This window comes from Moschus berezovskii, chromosome 16 (assembly GCF_049115385.1).
Source record: "Moschus berezovskii isolate FMDL1 chromosome 16, NW_MosBer_1.0, whole genome shotgun sequence".
In the NCBI taxonomy this organism is placed as follows: Eukaryota; Metazoa; Chordata; class Mammalia; order Artiodactyla; family Moschidae; genus Moschus; species Moschus berezovskii.
This window is the reverse complement of record NC_142475.1, coordinates 46992522-47016191: the sequence shown is the minus strand read 5'-3', so window position 1 is coordinate 47016191 and position 23670 is coordinate 46992522. Positions and strand designations below refer to the sequence as shown.

At 39.7% G+C, this 23670-nt stretch overlaps 1 protein-coding gene across 11 annotated transcripts in view; it reads right to left on the bottom strand.

Moving 5' to 3' along the window:
- Positions 1–23670, bottom strand: part of EYA1 (EYA transcriptional coactivator and phosphatase 1) — a 381182-nt gene that overhangs the window by 152724 nt on the left and 204788 nt on the right. For 9 of the 11 annotated variants that reach the window (XM_055431627.2, XM_055431630.2, XM_055431626.2 and 6 more), the window contains one exon: positions 7697–7774. The exons of the other annotated variants lie outside the window; for them this stretch is intronic. In XM_055431627.2, the coding sequence (XP_055287602.1) occupies positions 7697–7774 (78 nt within the window). The remainder of the gene's footprint in view (positions 1–7696; positions 7775–23670) is intronic. 11 annotated transcript variants of the gene reach the window in all.

The following is a 23670-nucleotide window of genomic DNA, read 5'->3' as shown; positions in this document are numbered from 1 at the left end:
TCAAACCCCTATGATCTCTATGTAGCCTAAAGTCAAGAATCTTCTGCCTTCCACCTTCAGTACTTTTTCTCTTCCTTGCCTAAAACACTTTTAACTTTTTAAAAAATAATAGTCAAAGAATTCAGGTTAATTGCAATTTCATGAGACCAGAACAGCCTAAGGCAAAAAGAATGCTCCCATGCCACTTATCAAGGTAAGTAAAATGGCCCTCACACCACAGGTAAACACCACAGGATGCAGGCCAGAGCCCTGGGACGGAAGGACAATGGCTCCTTCTCTATTTTAGCACACTTGTTTCCTATCACTTCACACTTTCTCCTACCTCTCATGTGTAAATTAAAGAAGCTCTCCAAATACTACTGCAGGAAGGGAAAGGAGAAGGACCTGAGGCAAGTAAAATCCACAAGCTGGAAATCCTTTGTAAAGGTTGATAAATCTCAAAATTAGCAAGTCAGTTCACGGCTCCCCTGGGCTCCCTCTCATTCATTCAAAACCATTCAGTTGGACAATCAGCTCAAAAACCTAAAGGCAAGTTCTGATTCTCCTCTTTCCCTCATATCCTTTTATCTTAAATCCAGCCAGCTCTCCCTCCCAAATATAAACTAAAAGTGACAACTTATTTTCTCTCATCTGCCACTCTATTCCAATCACCAATGTTGGCTGTGGCCAGTGGAGAGGACAGCCAGGATGCCTCCTCTTCCCCCCACTCCTCTCCCCCAATAGGATCCTGGCACAATATATTCTGCCTTGGTGACTCCTCCAGGAGGCCTGTAAGCGAACATGTTCTTCCAACATCATCTTCTGAACTAGGAAACACCGGTCTCCCTGTTTCTCCTTACTTTCTCCTCACTCTTCTCCTGAAGAGAATGTTCTACGTGACAAATAGTGACCTCTTAAAAACATTAATTAGATCATCATGTCACAACCCTTACTTGCCCTCAACTCCAAGCCCTGTTATCCTATTTCACTTTGATTAACCCAAACTTATTCCCTCAGTTCCCTAAGAGCTCTGCTCCGACGCCCTCTCCTCAGAGGAAGCCTCCCTCTAGAAGAGACCCCTACCCCGACTCTTCACTGTAGACTTTGATCTGCCTTTGTTTTCTTCAGAGTACTTTTCACTGCCTATTTACTTACACTGCTACTTATCTACTTATTATCTGTCTCTCCCACAAGAATGAGAGCTCCATGAAAACAGTGACCTGCTTACTTTTTCACCACTATATTGGCCCACAGCCTAGCACACTGCCTGGCACACAGGTGCTCAATACATAACTGTTGAATGAATGAATCAGATCCCCAAAGGCAGATCTTTCTGTGAACAATTACAAAGAAATCATATTTCATCACACAAGATGTTTTATCTCCTCCAGAAATTTCCAATTTTCAAATACGTCAGACATCAACTTTATATGATCAATATCATCAACTGGCATGATGAAAACAAATGAATAACAAATTTGGGCTCTGTGGAAGTGGAAGCAGCAGCAGGTAAAGATATTTTGCAATCCCTGCAAGCACATTATTTTCAACTGCAATTGTTCTCAACATTTGAATCATTAAAGTATTGCTTTTCATTGGTCATTCTCATCACTGTATTTAAAAACATAATAAACATTTAAATCATTGAAGTATTGCTTTTCATTGGTCATTCTCATCACTGTATTTTAAAAACATAATAAACAACCTTGCATTTTTCAATTCAGCCACACGCATTGGGAAATCAACCTCTCTCCTCTCAGTCTCCCCACACCAGGATACCTGATTTCCCTGGAAAAGAGTGAGCCTCGCTGCCTCCTTAGAGGTTTAAGATGCTACAGTTCACTGAAGGACACAGGTGGAAATAGCTATTACCAATGTCAGGATGACTCTACTTCTTCATTATTTTTGATATCCATTTCCTTAAGATACCCTGAATGTTTGAGACGTGAGTTTTTAAGCTATCATGGAGAAGGAAGGAGGCATAGTGACCACAGAGATAAAGACCATCTTGGAGTTAATGCCTGGAGATTCCTTTCTCCAGCCTCCTCTTCCCTTAGAAACCCTAAGTCCTATTCACAGTCACTCCAGCATGCCATGGATTTTGCATCTTTACTGATGAAAGAGAGGGAATGAGAGAGTAGGGGAAGGAGAGGAGGAGGAAGAAGAGAGAAGGGAAGAGAAAAACTAAAAGACAATAGAAAATGAAGGTCCATCCCCATGTTGTTCTGTATCTGCTATGCTTTCACCCAGTTCCCCAGCTCACGTGATCCTTTCCTCTGTGTCCAACAATCAATCTATGGCAAACAAGATCCTCCACAGCTTCAGTCTCTTCACCAAACAATCTCTCCACCTTCCACTAAGCCCGCCTATAAGGCCCTAACTTTTTTTGCATATCTTTTCCTAGTAGAGGCTGCTCCTTCTCCCAGATTCCAGAATCATAAAGACCTGAAATACATCCTCCTTGTTGTTTCTCCCAAACCATTGTTTTCCTGCTGTCCCAGTGCTTTCCCATTCAGTCTTGGCCTCAACTCTGGGCTTCTGCTCTGGTCAACCATCAAGCTCAAGACCACATCATTGACTTCCTTCTCCATTCCAATCTTAAACCACAACAGCACCAACTGATTCATTTGTTTATTTACAAACTTGTACTGACCACTGCCCATGGACTCCAATCCATGATGGCCACTGGGACGGTAAGGGTGAACAAGAATCTCCACTCTCACAGGGCCATGGTTTAGAGGGGGAAGAGAAAAGTGAGTGACAGTTGATCAGTCGTGTCCAACTCTTTGCAACCCCATGGGCTGTATAATTCGTGGAATTCTCCAACCCAGAATACTGGAGTGGGTAGCCATTCCCTTCTCCAGGGGATCCTCCCAACCTACCCAGGGACTGAACCCAGCTCTCCCACATTGCAGGCAGCTTCTTTGCCATCTGAGCCACCAGGGAAGCCTGGTGGAGGAAAGATAATGCAAAATAATTTTTAAAGGGCTGATAAAGACTGAGGAAGGGAAGTACAAAGAACCAACTCCAGAAGCATGAGGTGGGGACCTGAGTTCTGAGATTAAAGAAGAAACATCCTCTTTTCACAGAATTTTCATTCCTTATTCCCATCTTATCTGTTCTCCAAGCCATCAAGAGAGGCAGGACCCCTGACATGTTATATTCTCTCAATCTATTACTTCCTTCACTCTTTTATACCTATTCTAGGTAGGCAAACAGTTATTTGAAACTAGTCTTTCATTGATGCCCTCAGTTCTCTTCCTATATTGAGTCACTTCAGAGAAAAAAGTAGAAGCCATCATTCATTCATGTATTCAAAATTTATCTAGTAAATATCTGAGTGCCTGTGTTGTTAAAGTGTTAGTCACTCAGTCAGGTTGACTCTTTTGTGACCCCATGATCTGTAGACCCCCAGGGAAAACCATGGGATTTCGCAGGCAAGAATATTGGAGTGGGTTGCCATTCCCTTCCCCAGGGCATCTAACTGACCCAGGGATCAAATTCAGGTCTCCTTTACTGTAGGCAGATTCTTTACTGTCTGAACACCAGGGAACCCCAATCTGACTACCTAACAAATGCCAGGTACTTTTTCAGGTGTCAGGGACACAAATGAATAAAAGACTGAATCCCTGCCATCTCAAGCTTACATTCTGATGGGTTTGAGAGACCAACAATAAACCGAATCCACAACTGAATGCGACCGTTTGTAAACGGTTCTGTGTGTCATTCGGTGGACAGGAGATTCAGCATTTAGAGAGATCAGAAGTCTAGAGTGAGAGTTTTGTAACACTGAGTAGGGTGGTCAGAATGGGTATCATCAAAAAGGTGGGATGTGAAGGTCAGGCAGGGATGGAGTCAGACAGGTACCTAAGGAGGTATCTGGCAGCGGGACTGCCCTTGCAGAGACCCTGATTAGAGGAAGAGCAGGAGGCAAGGGAGGCAGGCCATAGGATCTGCTGGGCTTGCAAGCTCATTGTAAGGATTCATCTATTATTCGAAGATGAATGGGAGCTGCTGGAGGGTTTGAACAGAAGAATCAGGAAGGAATTCCCTTACTATCTTGCCTCCTCCTCCTCTTCAAATTCATCTGCATTATTTCCCATTCATCTTTCCTGAGGTTTCTGCGGAAAAGCTATTCTTTTCCTAGGCTGATTCACTCCTGTTTTAAATGTAAGCCATTGCTATTGCATCAGGATTGCCTCTACCTTTCACCTCTGCCTCTATAAAGTTAATATTGGCATCCCAGACCACCCCGACCTTCTAAATGTCATCATCAACCCTTCAACCCTCTAATGGACCATCATTCTCTTCTTTTACTACCTATGGACGTGAAAGACATTTTTCTCTTCCCTGTGTCCACTTTCTCATTCATTAGGTCATTCATTCATTCAATAAACTTTATGAGAACACACTACCTGCTAGGAACTACGCTGAAGACACAGAGGCAGGGCACACGGGCTGGTGGGCACAAGGGGAAATGAAGCTCGCTTGTCCACTTTGTCCACTAAAATTGCTAAAGCCATCCATTCTTCTCATTTTTTAACTTTCCTATTTTGAAATAATTCGACAATTGCAGAAAAGTTGCAAGAATAGTAGAAAAACTTCCCAGATATCTTTCATCCAAACTTCCCAAATGGTAACATTTTCTGAGATTAGCTTTTATTCTATGTGTGTGTGTGTGCATTATGCACCTGTATAGTTCACATTTTTTGGAGCTGTGGATATGAAACCTCTTTACACATAAATATTTAGTACATATTTCTTAAAAACAAGAAATTTCTTCACCACAGGACTGTGATAAAAATCAGGAAAAACACGTATGCAATACCATTATTCATAGATACTTTGGGATTCATAAATACTTTGGGATTCATAAATACTTTGGGATTATTCATAGATACTTTGAGAAAACGTGGTAATCATGTCTTTGCAGTATGTGATTAACTTGTACTTTAAAATGACGCCTTTTTTAAAGTATGACTTTTATGCATATGCTGTGCAAAAAATTCATGAAAAAGGCAGAATGAATAAAATTTCTTGTTTACCACCAACTCTCAGAACTTGCTGATACTTGTGCCCATCCAGTCGGTGATGCCATCCAGCCATCTCATCCTCTGTCATCTCCTCCTCCTCCTGCCTTCAATCTTTCCCAGCATCAGGGTCTTTTCTAATGAATCAGGGTCTGTTCTAATGAGTCAGTTCTTCGCATCAGATGGCCAAAGTATTGGAGCTTCAGCATCAGTCCTTCCAATGAATATTGCCAGCACCCTATTTCATGTCTTCACTATTTCTTGTCCAGATGAAAGAAAAAAAAAAAAAACCCCTGCTTTCTACCCTTCCGTTTCCCAGCTTTTCTTCCATTCTGCCCGTCATTCCATAAGGGAATATGATCATGCAACGCTCTTCCTCTGGGGCCACCCATGGCACTCAGGATAAAACACATACACCATATGGAACACACCTGCCTGTTTCGATTCTGGCCCCTGTCTCCTCATGCAGCACCCCTCCCTCACCACTCACACCAGACACACCAAGAATGTTGTTCCTTAGTGCTCCTCCAAGTTCCACGCCTCTTTGCCTTGGTCTCCTCCCATGGAATGTGCCATCTGTCCAGCTTCCTCATCCTCAATTCTCTGTGTGCTTTATTGCTACTCATTCTTAAAGGCTGAGCATAGGCATCTCCTCCAGAAAACCTTCCCTGACCAGCCCACTCCAACTCAGTTTCTTGCTGGGTGTTCTCAGGGGTTCCCAGGCTTCCCTCTGGCATTATCAAGCTGAAATGTGATGGCCCGGTGATTAGGTTGCCCTATTAAGCCACAAGCCAGGACCGTTACCACACATCTTTGAATCCATAATAGCACTAAGCACACTGCTTGACATGAGTCAAATTCCAGTAAATGCTTTATGAAAGAACTATAGGTATAACATTTTATTTCCTATTGCCTCTAGCTGGTACCATTAGCATAAAAGTTGTGCATCTGCATTTTGTTTTATATCTACATACAACTCTTTTTAGTTGTGTTATATGTGAAATTAAAAGACGCTTGCTCCTTGGAAGGAAAGTTATGACCAACCTTGATAGTATATTAAAAAGCAGAGACATTACTTTGCCGACCAAGGTCCGTCTAGTCAAGGCAATGGTTTTTCCCGTGGTCACGTATGGATGTGAGAGTTGGACTGTGAAGAAAGCTGATCGCCGAAGAATCGATGCTTTTGAACTGTGGTGTTGGAGAAGACTCTTGAGAGTCCCTTATACTGCAAGGAGATCCAACCAGTCCATTCTAAAGGAGATCAATCCTGGATGTTCATTGGAGGGACTGATGCTAAAGCTGAAACTCCAATACTTTGGCCACCTCATGAGACGAGTTGACTCACTGGAAAAGACTCTGATGCTGGGAAAGGTTGGGGGCGGGAGGAGAAGGGGACGACGGAGAATGAGATGGCTGGATGGCATCACCGACTCTGTGGACATGAGTTTGAGTGTACTCCGGGAGTTGGTGATGGACAGGGAGGCCTGGCGTGCTGTGATTCATGGGGTCGCGGAGAGTCGGACACGACTGAGCGACTGAACTGAACTGATATGTGAAATGATCCTGAGAGCTAGATGAACTCAATCACAAATTTACAAAAGTAGAGCATTTCCAATGGAAAGCTTTTATAAACCCAGCAGACAACTTGAAGAGGGTTAAAAATTGAAGAATTACTTACAATAAAAATGATCTTTTAATGGAAAGAGTCCAAGCTGGGTAATTTGACAAAGATAAACTCAAATCTTCACAGTGAATTTATTATCACAGTCACTTTTTTTATCAGGAATTTCAATATAATGGAGGTGAAACACAGATATTGTGTTTGTTGGAGGCAGACTTTATCGACGTGAAAGAGATGAAAAACCAACTTAAGGATCTAAAGCTGCTTTACAAAGTCTAATCTCTAGTGGATATGACAGTTACTTAGGAAGATGACTTGGCAAGTCAGTTTAGTGGGTATCAGAAGCCAGTATTTTGCTTGATTAGAAAAATCACACAGGGACTTCCCTGGTGGTCCAATGGCAAAGATCCATGCTGGCAGTGCAGGCAGCCCAGGTTTGATCCCTGGCCAGGTTCCCTTGTGGCTCAGCTGGTAAAGAATCCACCTGCAATGCGGGAGACCTGGGTTCGATCCCTGGGTTGGGAAGAGCCCCTGGAGAAGGGAAAGGCTACCACTCCTGTATTCTGACCTAGAGAATTCCAGACTGTATAGTCCACGGGGTCACAAAGAGTTGGACACAACTGAGCGACTTTCACTTTCAGGGAACTAGAGTCCACATGCTGCAACTAAGAGTTTGCATGCTTCAACTAAAGATCCCATATGCCACACAACAAAGATCAAAGATCCTGCATGCCGCAACTAAGACCCAGCACAGGCAAGTAAATAAATAAATAGTTTTTAAAAGAAAAAGAAAAATCACACAGATGAGAGGCAAAGGGAGTCATTAACAAAATAAAGATAATTTAGAGACGAGAACAGCACCCATTTTGATTTTTTTTCTCCAAAATTTTCAGCATCACAGTAAATAAAGCCATAAGAATTGCAAACATGCGACTCTGAGAAACTATACGATATTACACAAAGAATATACAAATACATATGCGTCTATACACGTATATTTGTACATATATAAACCACGAAAAATAACGTTTCATATTAATGTGAAAATCTAATATTTATGCCTTACCTGAACCTGAGAAATTGTCTAAAGACCCGTCTGCTGTTGTTGAAACTATTTCACTGCTGCTCATTGGCTCTGTTTTAACTACAAAAATAAACAACATATGTCATGTATCCAATTAATATTTATTTGTAAAGGCACAGTAGAGAAGATATAACATTCAAAAAAGTTTAAAGAAAATAATCTAAAGATCAACTCTTTCATATTAGTATATAAACCAGATTGATATTCCTAAAAGAGTCTTTTTAAAAGAAATTCACTTTAAGTTTTTCTAAGGAACCTACTGTGACAAGTAACTTTTAAAAGAAACGCTTTAAAAGTTGCTTTCTCAGTTATCTAGCATGGCTGAAAAACAGAGTGCTCACTTTAATGGATTATTATTACCACCCTGCCACACCAAGCCACCAATTCATCAATGTCTAATGTACACTTAGTACCAAAGCCACACTAAATATAAATGAAGCATAAATAAAATTTTCCATTTAAAAATAATAATGATAGCAGTTAGTTTGTGGAAAACATAACCTTTGGTAAAGTCCCTTGAGTCTATAAACTAAAGACATTTATATTTATGCTATTGGTTCTCCAAAGCATATCCACTCTACTGTTACAGTGACGGGATTATTACAGATAAGCCAGACCACCTCTGGACCCTTTTTCTCCTAGTTTTATACTTTTTAAAATAAAAAGATAGAACCATTATTTTCCTTAGAAATTACTAGCAAAGTGCTATCATTGGAATTTGCCCAGCCCACTTTGTGGAAGTTATACATCCCGATTAACAGGTTTTCAAAAACAGTATAACAATATTTTAGAGGTTACCTAAAAATCAATAACATGTATCCCAAAATGAAGGCCACAGCAAGAGAATATTTGGGGAGGCTTTTCTCACCATGTAAATACATTCTGGAATGGGGAAAGATGATGGAGAAAATGCAGCTTTTCCTTCTCTTAACACTGCCAGTCTCATACAAACATAAGGCAAAGGACAAATTCACCCTCTTGGGCCTTCAAATCTTTCACTCGTGCATAATGAGTAGTTTAAAATACACATTATGAATAGTTGCAGCTGATAGTCACTTTCAAAAAATTAATTATTTAGACTGTCTCTAAAGGACGTTGAAAAATAAAATTAATTCAAAACATTAATTAGACTGTCTCTAAACCAAGTCCAAAGGGAATCACTTCAACTGACTATACTAACGTGGAACAAACAATAGTGTGACTGAAGTTTTCACTTTGCCACTTCTTTTAGACTGGAAGTCTTAGTTGATGCTAATAAATTCTGATATAAGCCTGTATTTCCCTCTTCTCTTCACGCCTCCACGAAACTTAGCAATATTGCTCTTCATAATCGTTACACTGCCACAGATTCAGGAAGCCAGGGACACCAGTGCTGGTGCAGTTTCCTGCTCACTTACCCACGTCCTTATCTTACTGCTTTAAAAAGAACTCATATAATGCCCTGTGCATACAAAGCAATAGTTCTATTTCACTCTGCACTTGACAGATTACCACTGGGATCTGAACTTAGTATCAAATATCACATAACCAGAAAAAGACCAGAGCGATGCCCAAGAGGAATAGGTCTACAAAGCACCTACTATGTGTGAGTCTTTTTTCAGGATCAAAGTACTTTATTTTTTTTTTTTAAGAATATATATTTTTATTTTTTATTTTTTTATTTTTAATTTTTATTTTTACTGGAGGCTAATTATTTTACAATATTATATTGGTTGGTTTTGCCATATATTGACATGAATCCACCACGGGTGTACATGAGTTCCCCCTCCTGAACCCCCCTCCCACCTCCCTCCTCCCTTTATCCTCCCTCTGGGTCATCCCCGCACACCAGCCCCGAGCATCCTGTAACATGCATCGACCCTGAACTGGCGATTCGTTTCACATATGATAATATACATGTTTCAGTGCCATTCTCCCAAATCATCCCACCCTCACCCTCTCCCACAGAGTCCCAAAGACTGTTCTATACATCTGTGTCTCTTTTGCTGTCTCGTATACATGGTTATCATTTCCATCTTTCTAAATTCCATATATATGTGTTAGTATACTGTATTGGTGATTTTCTTTCTCGCTTACTTCACTCTGTATAATAGGCTCTAGTTTCATCCATCTCATTAAAACTGATTCAAATGCATTCTTTTTAATACTCTATTGTGTATATGTACCAAAGCTTTCTTATCCATTCGTCTGCAGATGGTCATCTAGGTTGCTTCCATGTCCTGGCTATTATAAACAGTGCTGCGATGAACATTGGAGTACACGTGTCTCTTTCAATCCTGGTTTCCTCGGTGTGTATGCCCAGGAGTGCGATTGCTGGATCATATGGCAGTTCTATTTCCAGTTTTTTGAGGAATCTCCACACTGTTCCCCATAGTGGCTGTACTAGTTTGCATTCCTATCAACAGTGTAAGAGGGTTCCCTTCTCTCCACACCCTCTCCAGCATTTATTGCATGTAGACTTTTGGATAGCAGCCATTCTGACTGGTGTGAAATGGTATCTCATTGTGGTTTTGATTTGCATTTCTCTGATTATGAGGGATGTTGAGCATTTTTTATGTGTTTGTTAGCCATCTTTATGTCTTCTTTGGAGAAATGTCTGTTTAGTTCTTTGGCCCATTTTTTGATTGGGTCATTTATTTTTCCGGAATTGAACTGCAGGAGCTGCTTGTATATTTTGGAGATTAATCCTTTATCAGTTGCTTCATTTGCTATTAATTTCTCCCATTCTGAAGGCTGTCTTTTCACCTTGCTTATAGTTTCCTTTGCTGTGCAGAAACTTTTGATTTTAATTAGGTCCCATTTGTTTATTTTTGCTTTTATTTCCAATATTCTGGGAGGTGGGTCTTGGAGGATCCTGCTGTGATTTATGTCAGAGAGTGTTTTGCCTACATTCTCCTCTAGGAGTTTTATAGAATCTGGTCTTACATTTAGCTCTCTAATCCATTTTGAGTTTATTTTGGTGTACGGTGTTAGGAAGTGTTCTTCAGTTCAGTTCAGTCGCTCAGTTGTGTCCGACTCTCCGCGACCCCATGAATCGCAGCACGCCAGGCCCCCTGTCCATCACCAACTCCCGGAGTTCACTCAAACTCATGTCCACAGAGTCGGTGATGCCATCCAGCCATCTCATTCTCCGTCGTCCCCTTCTCCTCCCGCCCCCAACCTTTCCCAGCATCAGAGTCTTTTCCAGTGAGTCAACTCATCGCATGAGGTGGCCAAAGTATTGCAGTTTCAGCTTTAGCATCAGTCCTTCCAATGAACACCCAGGATTGATCTCCTTTAGAATAGACTGGTTGGATCACCCTGCAGTATAAGGGACTCTCGAGTCTTCTCCAACACCACAGTTCAAAAGCATCAATTCTTCGGCGATCAGCTTTCTTCACAGTCTAGTTTCATTCTTTTACAAGTGGCTGACCAGTTTTCCCAGAACCACTTGTTAAAGAGACTGTCTTTTCTCCATTTTATATTCTTGCCTCCTTTGTCAAAGATAAGGTGTCCATAAGTGTGTGGATTTATCTCTGGGCTTTCTATTTTGTTCCATTGATCTATATTTCTGTCTTTATGCCAGTACCATACTGTCTTGATGACTGTGGCTTTGTAGTAGAGCCTGAAGTCCGGCAGGTTAATACCCCCAGTTCCATTTTTCTTCCTCAAGATTGCTTTGGCTAGTCGAGGTTTTTTGTATTTCCATACAAATTGTGAGATTATTTGTTCTAGTTCTGTGAAAAATATTGTTGGTAGCTTGATAGGGATTGCATTGAATGTATAAATTACTTTGGGTAGTATACTCGTTTCCACAATATTTATTCTTCCAATCCATGAACACGGTATATTTCTCCATCTATTAGTGTCCTCTTTGATTACTTTTACTAGTGTTTTATAGTTTTTTATGTACAAGTCTTTTGTTTCCTTAGGTAGGTAGATATATTCCTAAGTATTTAATTCTTTTCGTTGCAACAGTGAATGGAATAGTTTCCTTAATTTCTCTATTTTCTCATTATTAGTGTATAGGAATGCAAGTGATTTCTGTGTGTTGATTTTAGATCCTGCAACTTTACTGTATTCATTGATTAGCTCTAGTAGTTTTCTGGTAGAGTCTTTAGGGTTTTCTGTGTAGAGATCATGTCATCAGCGAACAGTGAAAGTTTTACTTCTTCTTTTCCAATTTGTATTCCTTTTATGTCTTTTTCTGCTCTGATTGCTGTAGCCAAAACTTCCAGAACTATGTTGAATAGTAGTGGTGAGAGTGGGCACCCTTGTCTTGTTCCTGACTTTAGGGGAAATGCTTTCAGTTTTTCACCATTGAGGATAATGTTTGCTGTGGGTTTGTCATATATAGCTTTTATTATGTTGAGATACGTCCCTTCTATTCCCACTTTCTGGAGAGTTTTTATCATAAATGGATGTTGTATTTTGTCCAAGGCTTTCTCTGTATCTATTGAGATAATCATATGATTTTTATTTTTCAGTTTGTTAATGTGGTGTATTACATTGATTGATTTGCGGATATTGAAGAATCCTTGCATTCCTGGGATAAAGCCCACTTGGTCATGATGTATGATCTTCTTAATGTGTTGCTGGATTCTGCTTGCTAGAATTTTGTTAAGGATTTTTGCATCTATGTTCATCAGTGATATTGGCCTGTAGTTTTCTTTTTTTGTGGGATCTTTACCAGGTTTTGGGATTAGGGTGATGGTGGCCTCATAGAATGAGTTTGGAAGTTTCCCTTCCCTTACAGACATTCAAATTAATCCCCTTAAATAATTCTACAAGTAGATCTCAGAAGACAACACACAAACTCTCTAGTTTCATGTGCAAAAACTGAAATCAGAGATATAAGGAAATTGCCCAAGTGGCTGAAATGGGATATCATGTTAGATATTTTTTATTCCAAGGCTGAAAACACTGAAGTGGTACATCCCAATAATAAGAGCTACTTGACAACACAGTACAGCAATGGCGGCACTGCCACACTCTGTAGACATAACGGAAAGCAAAACCCCTACAGTCCTTGTATTCCTAGAGTGTTAATGCTTCCAGGCCAGAGAACTCACTGACAGGTCTCAAGTGGAAGGTCCACACTCACCTGGCTGCCCAGGAAAGATGGTGAAGAAAAAATTTACAGTGTGAGATGTTAGCCCAGGTGACTGCTAAGTCTTTGCCAAATCTGAGGTCCTTGATTCTATAGAATTCATGAAATTCATGAAAGTTTGACTCTGCCTAACTGCAGCTACCTCTGTACCCCTACAACCCACCCCAGCTACTCTCCATATTTGGCTTAATCAAGTAGCTTTCACTCCCAAGAGGCATATTCAATTGTCCCTGAGATGCCATTAAAAATATGCAAAAAGAATAGGAAGGAAAAGAAGGGGATATTTAACCTTTTAGGCCTCAAGCCCATTGCTTTTTGCCATTGTTCAAATATACTCATCTATAGACTAAAGATTCCCTTTTCCTGATGAATCCATTTTTTTAAAAGGCTCACTGTTAAAGAAAAGAGCCAGTACATAAAGTAACTACCAGAATATTCATGATCTTATCAGGTACTGTAGGTCAACCTGTCATCACCAGCCACCTGATGCTACAGAGACTGGTGACTTACTGTGATAAAAAAGAGTTTCTGAATGAAAGCCAAATAAACAGAGACCACTTCTGGCTTCGGGCATGCCAAGCATACACCCACCAGAAGATTAAAAAAGACAAGATAATAATCCTGTGGCCACCAAAGCTTTACATATCCTTACTAGTGCCATGACATTTATAAATATGTCATAAGCGACACAATAAAGCACCTTACCAAAGCTCTGAATTTAAAAACACAACATACTGGATTTTTAAAGTTTGATCATTTTAAGGTGCTGTTATGTCTGACAATAAGGATCCCCTCTACACTATCTATCTGAAAAGAAAAAAAATCTATGAATAACCTGTTTTCCTCTAAATAATGGTAGGATTCTTCTATCTCCATCACACTTTTTCCTTTGCTATATGATTTCATTCTGTCAGAAAACAGCAACTTTTATTCTCTTTTTCCCCCACTCAAGAATCTGTCTTTTCTCTACCACTCTAAATTTTCAATCTCCTATCTGATATTTAAGTACTCATCCTTTAAAAAATACTCAGAAATTCTTCTTCCCCACTTTAATCTCCCTGATCCTTTCAACAGCTTCACCTAACCATGGACTTTAGGCTTGAGCTATACTGGGCAACTTGCTATATCCTCCAGAGGTACCACACACTTCCATCTATCAGTGCCTTTGAGCTTTTGTTTTGAAGGCAAATAATTCAAATACCCACCATAAGACTTTGTGAAGTTATTCCATCTCTTCAACATTGATTATCTCATCTACAAAATTTAAGAAGTGATATCTACAGTGGCATTTACATACAGAATACATTCAACCATAAAAAAAAAGGAATAAAATCTTTCCATTTATGATACCATGAGTGGATCTTGAGAGTATTAGTGAAACAAGTCAAAAGAGAAAGAAACACTGTATGATTTAACTTCTTTGTGGAATCTACAAAGCAAAAACTCACAGATAAAGAGAACAGATGCTCACAGATACAAAGTGGTTGCCAAAGGGGGTTTAGGGGGTGGGTGAAATGGATGAAGGGGGTCAAGAGATACAAACTTCCAGCTGTAAGATAAATAAGCCATGGAGAGGGTGACTATAGTCAATAATATTATACTGCATATTTGAAAGTTGCTAGGTTCCTGTCACAAGAAAAAAATGTTATCTACATCCTAGGAATGTAGTAAGGATCCATAATATGTATGTAAAATACCTGGCATACAGAAGGAACTAAAACTATATTTACATCATCATTAGTAGCAGTATTATATAACTCCTATACTGAATGCCTTCCTCCGAGGGAATAGTACAGGGAGCAACAGGGAATAGAGCTAAAACATATAATAAATAAGTGAATGAATGAAGGAAGAATACAGAGTTAAAAGCACCAACTTTGGAATTACCAGTTGAAGTTCAGTCTAGATTTGCTATTATCAGTATGAACCTGGAAAAGTGACTCAATATCTGTGTGCCTCTGCTTCCTCATCAGTAACTGGAGACAATACACTCATGAGAATATTTTGAAAAGATAAATGCTTATAAATCATTGAACACTGAGCTAGGTCCAGATGCCATGCTTTTATAGTTACTCTGTCATTAGAGTGTCTTATTAAAATGATGATGAGAAATCAAAGTGGTTTCTTCTGGGACAGAATCTGTTACAAACTTCACATTAAAGTGAAGCTTACCCTTTGAAAAGTAAATGAGAAGAATCTGAAGCTAAGTAGCTTGTCTAAGATCAACCATGAAGCCATTGCCTCAGGACAGCCAAAATCAAATCAAGGTAATTTGGATGTAACAAGAAGGCAGGACTAAATCATGATTATATTAATAAAACATACAACTCTGCCATTACAATCAGTGTATACTCTTTCTGAAGAAATGGACTAGAGGAAGGATGCTGATCACGGCAATCGTGATAGAAGATTCCAGGAGAAAATGTGGGCATTTCTCTCCAGCACTATTCAGGCTGAATATACTATATGTTAGAACTTCCCAGGTGATGTTAATGGTAAAGAACCCAGCTACCATGCAGGAGACATAAGAGACACAGGTTCTATCTCTGAGTAAGGAAGATCCCCTGGAAAAGGAAATGGCAACCCATTCCAGTATTCTTGCTGGGAAAATTCCAAGGACAGAGGAGTCTGGCAGGCTACAGTCCATGAGGTCACAAAGACTCAGACACGACTGAAACGACGGAGCACACACGATACTATATATGGCCCATGAAAAAGAGAACTCTGTTTTGATTCACCATAAATTTAAGCGGAGATAGATCTATCAGATCACTCTCAAGATCAACCAACTAACCCATCATACCATGATTCCATGCTCATCAAGCACCTTTATTATTGATGCAACATCCATATCTTCTTTGCAACAATACCCCAATATTTGGTTATTTGGTCTCAAAAATTTCAATCACTTCATTCCAAGGGATTATTTTCCTTCTGCCTTACCTAATTTTAAAAACAGGCAGCAGAACTATTTACGACTGCCAGGACACAGAAGCAACCTGAATGTCCATCGATAGAGGAATGGATAAAGAAGATGTGGTATGTATATACAATGGAATATTCAGTTCAGTCGCTCAGTTGTGTCCGACTCTTTGCAACCCCATGACCTGCAGCACGCCAGGCCTCCCTGTCCATCACCAACTCCTGGAGTTTACCCAAACTCATGTCCATCGAGTCGGTGATTCCATTCAATCATCTTATCCTCTGTTGTCCCCTTCTCCTCCTGCCTTCAATCTCTCCCAGCATCAAGGTTCTTTCAAATGAGTCAGTCCTTTGCATCAGGTGGCCAAAGTGTTGGAGTTTCAGCTTCAGCATCAGTCCTTCCAGTGACTATTTCAATGGAATATTACTCAGCCATATAAAAGAATGAACTAATGCCATTTGCAGCAACAATGATTGTCATGTGAGTGAAGTCAGTAAAGATAAAAATAAATATTGTATGATACCAATTGTATGTGGAATCTTAAAAAATGGTACAAATGAACTTATTTATAAAACATACAGAGTCACAGATGTAGAAAAACTTATGGTTACAGGAGGTAAAGTGGGAGAAGGGAAAAACTGGGAGACTGAAATAGACATACACACGCTATACAAAATAAATAATAAGGCTAATTAAACCAATATAGGGACTTCCCAGGTGGTGCCAGTGGTAAAGAATCCACCTGCCAATGCAGGAGATGCAAGAGATGTGGGTTCAATCCCTGGGCCAGGAAGACGCCCTGGAGAAGGAAATGGAAAACCACCCCAGTATTCCTGCTTGGAAAATTCCATGGACAGAGGAGCCTGGTGGGTTACAGTCCATGGGGTTGCAAAGAGTCGGACATGACTGAGCACATATAAACACATCATCACATATGCATATGACTGTTAGGGTTATTGATGAAATTTTCTAGTTTGCTTCCCAGGTGGCACTAGTGGTAAAGAACCCACGTGCCAATGCACGAGGCATAAGAGACATGGGTTCAATTCCTGGGTTGGGAAGATCCGCTGGAGAAGGGCATGGCAATTCACTCCAGTATTCTTGCCTGGAGAATCCCATGCACAGAAGAGCCTGGCAGGGTCTCAAACAGTTGGACATGACTGAAGCAACTTAGCAAGTACTCACAAACCAACATAAAATAGATAACTAATACTGTACAGATCAGGGAACTCTACTTAATACTCTTAAGGGCCTATATTGAAAAACAATCTACAAACAAGTGGATAAAAGTATCTATATAACTGACTCACCTTGCTGTACACCTGAAACTAACACAACTTGTAAATTAACTATACTCTAATTAATTTTTTTAATAAAAGAAAAACCAAAATCTAAATAAATAAGCAAATAGGGCAGGTCTCGCCTAACTAAAAAAAAAAAAAAATCTTTTCTCAACCATTATCTATTTCTCTCCCTTCTCTCATCACTACACTTTCTAAAAATCTGCCATCGAATTCTTAGTATCTACTCTCTCTCTCGTCCTCTGCAACATCCCTTTATAGCTACTATTTTACTAAAAGGATTTTAATTGCTTAATTCAGACTCTTCTCCATCCCAATTTTCCTTAATTTTTCTGCAGAATGGGCCTTCCTCTGACATTTTTCTCATCATTGATCAATACAACACAGCAATGTTTCCCTGTTCTCTGCTTACTCTATTGTTCGATAATTGTACTTCCTCCTTATCCATCTAAATTTTCCTTCACAATCATGTCTTTCCTTGCAACCATTTAAAAAAATCTTCTCCATGTAGACAACTCTCAAATCTTTATCCACATGCACAACTTTTTCATGGGGACCAATCCTCATTTTCCAATTGTGCAATGCCCTTGTCTGGATCAAAGGCAAATCAAGTGCTCAAATGCAAATCTCCTCGTCATATCCTTTTGTAGTGGTCCTACCATCTAGACTGAGCGTTTCACGCTAATTCCTCCCAGCAACTCTTTCTTCACACTCCACTGTCAATCTATCATCTCTACTCTTCTAATCTTTCGCAACCATTCTTCCCCTAATTTCATAGTCACAAGCCTAATTACTGTACACCGCTTCTCCCAGAAAAGCTAATCAATTGGCCTTTCAGTCTCTCTTTATTTTGAACAGAGGTATTTATCTTTCTACAGACTATATTGAAGCAAGTCACTCTGCTGCTGAGGTCTTCAACAGGCTTTTCATTTTTCTTCCAAATTAAAGTTATCATAACTTTATCGCTGGTAAAGACCCTGATGCTGGGAAAGATTGAAGGCAAAAGGAGAAGGGGGAGGCAGAGGATCAGATGGTTAGATAGCATCACCAACTCAAAGGTCATGAATTTGAGCAAACTTTGGGAGATAGTAAAGGACAGGGGAGCCTGAAGTGCTGCAAGCCATGGGGTCACAGTCAGACATGAATTAGCAACTGAACACCACCAACAACTTTATCATATTCTTAAGGCCCTCTATGAGAATAGCTTTTTTCTTTTTTTGCTTTCCATGCCACTTCCTTTATACACACTTTGTATTTGTATAACAACTAGTAACTTACAAGAATACAAGAGCACTACAAAACAGTCACATTTAATTATCCTAACTTTGCTATCTGACACTTATCTCCATTCTATAGACAAAGAATCACACGCCCAAACAAACCAACCAACACTGGCCTACCGAATGTTCAATACTTCCTCAATTCCACAGTATTGTTAGTGCCTTTCCTTCTGACCCTAAATGTTCTACAATTTCCACTGATCTGAATCCTTCATGGTTCAATCGAAGTCCCAGTTGCTTTGTGAAGATTTGCCTGATCTACTACTCAGGGGTTTTGCTTCTTTTCCTTGAGCCACTAAATCTGAGTTTGTACCTCATTTAGAACACATATCCTACTCAACCTTGTTTTACATTTCATACTCTTATCCAAATATGTTATAGATTTCTTCATAGTTGGAACTCCAACTTTTTATATCCCTATAGAACATAGCCCACTGCTTCACACATAATTGGAACTCAATATTCACTGAAGAAATGGATGAAGGTAAAAATGTACAACTTACTTTGAAAAGCAGATTACAACTGACTTCATACCACTGGGCACATTGTATAGGGCAATTAAACAAACTGTATATGATTAAACTGAAAATTACATTTTATTCCTCCGAAATTATCACTCTCAACTTCTACACAGGTTCTTATAAAACCTCTCACTCACAGGACACGTTTCCCTCATACTATTTTGAGCAAAGTACTTTTTGGAGAAGATATATTTACATAAAGGAATATCAATCATTGGATTTTTTTGTATATTTAGAGAGAATCCTTCCTGATCTTTAAAGAGAGAGATAAGTAAGTCACATATATTTAATAATAATTTGTGGGCATGATCAGTCCAAGGCAAAATATTAGATATTGCTGTAAGCAAACCTTTACACAGACCTTTATACACCACACATGATTATGCTGTACAGATAATAAATAACCTATAAGACAAAAGCATAACCATTGTAATGTTAAGTTATAGATTGGATTCAATGATAGTATCACTCACAGATTTAATGAGTGCCCTATCTCAAGTCATGAGGCAGAAGTAGAAACGTATGTTTTTAAAAAATGCATCAAATGACTCAAACAGTGGCATCAAGGGAAACCAAAGGCATATAGAAAAAGAATGGATAAAATTACATGAAATGTGAAAGTAGAAGATAACAATACTCCTACATTTATATATATTTTTTTAGCTGAATAAGTAAAAGATTATAAGCATCCATTCAACTATTTCTCCTTTATTGAAAAGAATATATATCCATGAATCAAATGATTTTTCTTTGGTTAATACCTATTTGGAAAACAAGGTATCCCTTTATGTTCAGATTGGTTTTACAGTCTGGAATATGAGTACTCTAAAATTTAAATTCATCTTCCTTTTCCCTGGTGGCTCATATGGTAAAGAATAATCTGCCTGCAATGAGGGAGACCTGGGTTCAATTCCTGGGTCTGGAAGATCCCCTGGAGAAGGGAAAGGCTACTCCAGTATTCTTGCCTGGAGAATTCCAGGGAGAGAGGAGACTGAGGGGCTACAGTCCATGGGGTTGCAAAGAGTTAAGACAACTCTTCAAAATAGGAATACTATCTTATGAAAACCAAATCAACACACACAGACCAAACTTGAACTTAAGGGTGTACACAGCCAACAAGGAATGTTAGTCAATCGAAACTCGTTATTCACAGGAAGTATAGCATATTGGAAGGGCACTGCGCAACGACTTACGCAGAGGTCTAGACTAATTGCCTTTTTGGTGAAAGAAATGATACTTGGTAAATGATGACTGTTCCTTTGAAATATCCCTTTGAATGTTTGACTCAGTGGATTCTAACCTTCTGGAGAATGAAGCCCTCTTTCTAACATCAAAATATTTCAGAACCCAGATGATAGCCTATTTTTAATCTGTTGATTGAGAAAGTGCCCAATGACAAAAAACCCACTGTGAATTTTCAGACAAGAAAATCTGTTGTGTTTTCATGAACATAACAGAACATCCAAATATGAGAAAGAATTAAACATGTATGCGGCCTGGACAGGATTCCAGTTTTGTTGTTGCTGTTCAGGTTCCTAACACACAAATTTCAGGCAGATCTCATGAGCCTCCACTTTGCTATACCTGTCTCCCTCAATCCAATCTACCCTTGAAATTGCTGCCAGATTCATACCTAAAACACTTGCACCATATCAACCCTGATTCAAAATATTCAATGGCTTTTCTACTGGCTCCAGGATGAAGTCCAAATTCCTTAGCCTAGTATTCAGGGTCCTCCACAGTTTGGCTCCAGATGATCCTTCTAACCTTATCTACTATCAATTCCTTTTTCAGCTCCACTAGCCTCCTCCCCGTCTTCCACACTATCCTACCTTTGTTCATATTGGTCCCTCATTTAGAATGCATTCCATCTCTTCTCAATCTATTCAGGTTCTACCCATTTCCCAAACACTCAGCTCAGATTCCATCTCCTCCTTGAAGCCTGACCTGACCTCAGCAAGCTGAAGAGCTCTTTTCTCTAAACTCTGAGAGCACTTTTGTTTGACTCAGTGGCTTCTAACCTTCTGGAGAATTAAGCCCTCTTTCTAACATCAAAATATTTCAGAACCCAGATGATAGCCTATTTTTAATCTATTGATTGAGAAAGTGCCTGATGACAAAAACCCACTGTGAATTTTCAGACAAGAAAATTTGTTGTGATTTCATAAACAGAACATCCATATATGAAAGAGAATTAAGCATGTATGTGGCCTGTTAATCTTAAATGTGCCATTTGATGACTTTTAACGAATATCTACATTTGGATGCTAGTGTGTTATAAGAACGGAAGCACAGCACAATGGCCTGAAAAGACTGCTCCAATTTTAAGAATTAGCATAGCAATGTAACAGTCTCAATTTATGGCATAGGCAATATTCATGTAGAATTTTCACCTGGAAGAGTAATCATTTAAAAAATAGCTTATGTTTCTTGAGCATTTACTACATGTCAGGCATTGTGCTAAGCACCTTACAAGTAATAGCTTATTTGCTTCTTGTGGCAATTTCATGAGATATTTACTACAACTGTCACATTTGAAAGAGGAGACAACCACAGCTTAAAGATGTTTAAAAACTAGCCAAAGGTCACACAATTAGGTTTCAAATATCTTTGATTACCATACCTTTTATGAAACCACTGAAAAGTCAAATGTTGTTCAATGAGGGTTTTATCATCCTTAATCACGTCTCTGATGGAGAGCCTAACAATCACTGAAGGGCACAGCAATAGAAACGTCCCAGAAGAGTGGGGCATTAAACAAAAGTGTATCGGGGCATGCTGCAAATTGGTGAATGGTAAAACAAACTAGTGTATGAAGACCGGAAGCAGATGCACTGGCTTAGGTTCAGAACCTCAGTCATATCAATCTGGAAAAATGGTTTACTTTCCTAAAATGTAATCAACCCACCAAATTTACATCTCAGATCATACCCTTTTCCCATGCTTCACCAAACCACAGGAGCACCCAGACATAAATCCTACCCGCATTGGGTATTAACTGAGCAAGTACTTATGGAGTACTCCAGGTACTCAGAGGACCTGCAAAGGCTATCAGGAGAAGTGAGAATCTCCAGGGGAAGTAAATCTCTCTTTCCATGGAAACACTGCAGTAGCCATTCCCAGTAGATATGTTTGCTTAAAAAAAAAAAATGTCACCTGTATTATTCTTTACTAATAGTTGCTCTTCTTTGAGCACGTAGTAGACGGCAGTGACTGGAGTTAGTATTTTAAGTCTATAGCTGAAGAGAAGGTATAATCTGTTTGTAGGACATGTATTAAGTGAACCTTAAACATGCATTCCTATATATATTAGGTGGAGACAAATATTGTTTGATTCCACTTATACAAGCTGATCGCCGAAGAATTGATGCTTTTGAACTGTGGTGCTGGAGAAGACTCGAGAGTCCCTTGTACTGCAAGGAGATCCAACCAGTCCATTCTAAAGGAGATCAATCCTGGGTGTTCATTGGAAGGACTGATGCTAAAGCTGAAACTCCAATACTTTGGCCACCTCATGCGATGAGTGACTCATTGGAAAAGACTCTGATGCTGGGAAGGATTGGGGGCGGGAGGAGAAGGAGACAACAGAGAATGAGATGCCTGGATGGCATCACCGACTCGATGGACATGAGTTTGAGTGAACTCCGGGAGTTGGTGATGGACAGGGAGGCCTGGCATGCTGTGATTCATGGGATTGCAAAGAGTCGGACACGACTGAGCAACTGAACTGAACTGAACTGATACAAGCTGCCCAGAATAGTTAAACACCTACAGTCAGAAAGTACACTGGTAGATGCCGGGGGCTGCAGGATGGAGGGGTGCAGTGGGGGGATGGGGACTTAGTGTTTAATGGGGACAGAGTTTCAGTTTAGGAAGGTGAAAAAGTTGGTAGATGGATGATGGTGAGAATGCCCAACAATGTGAATGTACTTAGTGCCAATGAACTGTACAGTTATGTATGGTTAAAATAGTATATTTTATGTGACTTTTACCACAATAAAAACTTTTTTAAAAAAGAACCTCGAGCCTCCACTAGGTGAAATAGACCCAGTGATAAAGGTACAACCCCCATTTTACAGTGGAGAGGGCAGAGGCTCAGAGATCTTGTGTTAGTCACTCAGTCATGTCCAACTTCTTATGACCCCATGGACTGTGGCCATCAGGCTCCTCTGTCTATGGAGTTCTCCAGGCAAGAATACTGGAGTGTTGCCATTTCCTTCTCTAGGGGATCTTCCCAACCCAGGGATTGAACCCATGTCTCTTATGCCTTCTGCATTGCCAGGTGAGTTCTTTACCACTAGTGCCACCTGGGAAGCCCAAAACTAGGAGACAACTCGGGCTTGTCTGGGATCAGAGACCTTACATGATAATAACAAAACAGCCAATGGATATTAAATATTTCTTAGGAGTCAGTGTGTTTTAAGTGCTTTACCAACTCATTTAACTATCCTTATATCCTGAAAGGTAGAAACTTTGATTTTACAGACCAGGAAGCAGAGATAGAAACAGTTCAGTAATTATTCACCATCACACTCACTCTCCACCAAGTGGCAGGGCTGGTATCCTCGTTTCTGAGCCTTCCCCCAGTCCTCTGCTCTCTCTCAAAACCCGTATGTCAGTTACAGAATTATGATGCTGAGATTTTAAGCCCAGGTTAGTCTGATTGCAAAATCCATCCTTACTATCATGCAATACTGCTTTGCGACACATATATATTTTTTATATTATCCATTCTCTGCTTTCCTTAGGGCAAGTATCAGAAATTTGTGCTGAAATGGTAATATATAAATAAGCACATGATTTCAGATAAAAATGCCCTCATAACTTCTTACCTGCAGTCTT